The sequence below is a fragment of the Diaphorina citri genome, unplaced genomic scaffold (assembly GCF_000475195.1).
Source record: "Diaphorina citri unplaced genomic scaffold, Diaci psyllid genome assembly version 1.1 scaffold5692, whole genome shotgun sequence".
Lineage (NCBI taxonomy): Eukaryota > Metazoa > Arthropoda > Insecta > Hemiptera > Psyllidae > Diaphorina > Diaphorina citri.
Window position 1 is genome coordinate 4,685 of NW_007383068.1, and position 3,702 is coordinate 8,386.

Below are 3,702 nucleotides of genomic sequence, written 5' to 3' on the forward strand. Positions count from 1 at the left end.
TATTCAAAAAAAAAAAAAAAAAAAAAAAAAAATGCAAATGGGACCAAAAATTTTGACTTATATACGTAGGTACTTTAACCAGAGATAACGTGAGCTTTTGAAAAACTCTAAATGAGTGTGAAAAATGGTGTCATTTTTTCTGGAGTTCAGCTGAGCTTATCATCTTGCCTTCAACCTTTAAGGTATCAAGTACCCATTAACATCTATCCCACAGAGGAAGGTAAGTGCCCAAGACCTTTTCCACAGGTATACTATACACAGGTGAACAAAAGGAAAGAAACAACAATATTAATGAGAGTTTCAATTGGATGGAGTTTTGATATCGGAGAAAAGAGTTGAACACTTGCTGCTCCAAGATCTTCAAAGTCAATAAGTAATACTCCACTATTTCCTATGGTGAGACATGAAAGGCCCCTGTCTTCCTTAGTCAAAGGATATCCTGGGGAACTCAGCAGTTGTCATGGGAACACTACCACAGGTTCTTCATATTTAAATTTAGAAGAGATTCTAGTTTTATAAATTTCATCTTGCAGCACAATAATTATTTATGCTGTTTTGAAATATTCATTTGATTTCAGAAAATCAACATGCCATACATTTGTCCTTTTTGTTACCATCAGCAAAAGGAAAGATCCCTTTGCTTGAATTGTGATTTTGACTTGACATCAAATACTTTCAATCCTTTCTGTTCAAAATGTAAAGTCAAATTCACATCTATGGAAGACTTGAAGATTCACTATAAAGAATGTAGACTCCAAGATGATCAACAGTCTGCAGGCATTTTTGGCAAATGTAAAAGTTGTAATATGAACTTTTACTCGGAGGCCATGTTCAATATTCATCTAGTAGAATTACATAGCAAGGAGAAAGAAGTCAATGATCCTGATGAAAAATGCACACTCTGTTCTGATGGAATTATAGTGAATTATAAGTGTAACAAGTGTGGAAACAATGTTGAAAATATAAGCTTAAAGCAACATAATCAAGGTCAAAAGAAAAGTGATGAACACATCAAGATATGGGCTTGTAAAAACTGTTCAGAAATATTTACAAATCAGTCAGTGTATGAACAACACATAGGAAGTGAGAAATGCCAAGACCAGTTACTCAGATGTCCCAAATGTAAATCAAAATTTGCAAATAAGCACACTAAACAGAAGCATATACTTGATAATACTTGTGGAAATGAGAAATATGCCAAGTGTTACTTTGAAAATTGTAATGTACGATGTCTGAGGAGGGTTGAATTGAATAAACATATCAAGGAGTGTCATGGTGTGGACCTAAAGTATGAAATTAAGAAGTTTCCTTCATTCAATGATTTTGACCTGTGGAAAGATGATTTTGGTAAGGATTGAATGATAAAAAAAAAAAAAAAAAAAAAAAAAAAAAAAAAAAAAAAATTTTAAGCTTTCTAAAAGACATTTGACAGCCATAAACTGAAATACTTGGGTTTTAGGTTGTGGTTATGTACCAGGTTGAGTTGAGATAAGACTAGGTGAGACAGGATATTGTTTCTACAGTTATTTGGCATGGGAGTGGTAACTTAAAAACAAGGCAAGTTTACCAACCTTGCCTATCTCAACCCAGTAGATAACCACAACCTTAATGTAAGGTTTTGGATTACTATATGGGTAGGTAATTTCCTTACACAATGTAACAACCAATCATTTTTCACCAGGCAGGGAACAGGTCAATTCTGCTATCTAAAGGCCTGTTCCCACTTGACCTTTAAAAAAAAGAAGTGTTGTGTGAAACGTTCAACAAGTAGGAATGGGCCTTAACTGTGATCTTTAACACTTTTGGTTTAACATTTAACATGGCAAGAGGGTAGCAACCATTGATAGTGCTCACTTCTTATCTGAAACTAATGAGTCCAATATTTTACCTGCAAATGGATCTTCATCATCTGTAGACATCCTGGATCTCTTTGGCGTACTTTGGGCACAAGTTGAGAACCTAATTGAAGAGTCAGAGGCCAGAGCTCTACTATCCTTAATAGCACCATCATTCTGGTTGAATTGAGGCTGAGAACCTCCAACAGGTGTTAAACTTGAAGTCTGCTTCAACTGTCCTAATCTTCTAACATGGGACTTCCTCATGATTCTCACAATAAATGAAACGAAGATTACTTGAATTTGAACTGGGTAATTCAATCTAATCCATTACTTACTAGATAAATTCAATTGATTTCAAGACAAAAGAATCAACTTTCCAGTTTTCAACAGTTTCCCACAAATTTTCTAAAATTCATTTTGAAAAATTTGAAATGAAGATTTTCGCGCCATTCAAACGGCCATATTTGAAAGAACCGTTTACATGTTATATTTTGAGGATTTCTCGAGGTCGGTTAAGCTGGCCCGGCCCATCTCGAATGAATAAATTGAAAATACCTATTGAAGATAGAGTTTTTTGTATTATCCTACTATTACCTATCACAATAAATGGAAAAATGGTTTTAAAGGTACGGTATTTTTATATTTTCCTGTTTTCCCATATTGACCATGACCCATATTATGTACAGCGAAAAATCACTTTCACAACGCTGTTCGTGTTTCGTGTGAAAGGATCTTGAGCTTTTGTTTTGTAAACAAATCTAGGCGCCAAATTTTGAAATATTGAAATTGTTATCTCAAAAAAAAAAAAAAAAAAAAAAATGCAAATGGGACATGGGACAAAAAATGTTTCGACCTTACAGGTACTTCTAACAGAGCATAACGTCGAGCTTCCTCACACCTCATACACACCTGAGTGGCTAACAAAATGGTGTCATTTTTTCCTGGATTCAGCTGAGCCTTCACTCATCTTGCCCTCTACAACCTTTAAGGCTATCAAGTACCCATTAACAATCTATCCACAAGGTATTAATGACCTTTTCCAACCGCATACTATACACAGTGAACAAAAGGAAAGGAACTCGACCTCAGTGGACGAGTTTCAATTGCATGCGAGTTTCACAATCGAAAAGCGCAGGCTGCTGAGCGACAGCCACGTCCTGCATCGCGTGGCCAAGCACTCTTCATAAAACGTCAATTAAGTATGGCGTTCCTGTATCCTCCGCAGCCCCTAGGGCCACCTACTTTCTGCCTTATGGCAAACGCCACATGAAAGCCCCGTCGTTCCCTTAGTCAAATGAATATCCTGCGTAACCGCGGCTCCTGGGGAACTCAGCAGGTCGTGGAACGACTACGACAGTTCTTCATATCTTAGAATTGTGGTAGAAGAGATTGCTAGCGTGTCTGGTATAATATTTCATGCTTGCGCAACAATATTAGTTGCCTCGCCCCTCGCCTTCCTTCAAACTCATACCCATCCTCTTCAGCGAGAAGTCAACTCCTCGCCACTCCAGCTGTTGTCCGGTTTATTGGTTACGCATGGCCAAATAGGAAATGATCTGGGTCTGGCGTTGGAAATGGTGATGTTGTGTCACTTGACATCACAAATATAGCTGTTCAATCCTTCTTCTGTTCAAAATTTAAAGTCAAAGTTCACATCTATGGAGCGGTAGACTTGAGACCCTCCTCCACACCACCCCGCGAATCGTACCCCCCCCCAACCATATCAATGCAGTCTGCCAAGGCCAAGACTGTTTTGGCAGTGAGTGTAAATGAAGTGGTGGGTAATAGCTGGAACTGTTTACTCGGGAGGGCCATCCGTTCACAGTATCTCATGGGCGTAGTAGAATTTACCATATGCAAGGGG

The 3,702-nt window shown here is 37.7% G+C and overlaps 1 protein-coding gene across 1 annotated transcript in view; it reads left to right on the forward strand.

Moving 5' to 3' along the window:
* The first annotated feature begins 43 nt into the window (after positions 1 to 43).
* The window catches only part of LOC103521672, a 15,314-nt gene continuing 11,655 nt past the window's right edge, over positions 44 to 3,702 (forward strand). The window contains exons 1-2 of the mRNA XM_008486783.3: positions 44 to 220; positions 579 to 1,347. Of these exons, the coding sequence (XP_008485005.1) occupies positions 588 to 1,347 (760 nt within the window). The 5' untranslated portion in view covers positions 44 to 220; positions 579 to 587. The remainder of the gene's footprint in view (positions 221 to 578; positions 1,348 to 3,702) is intronic.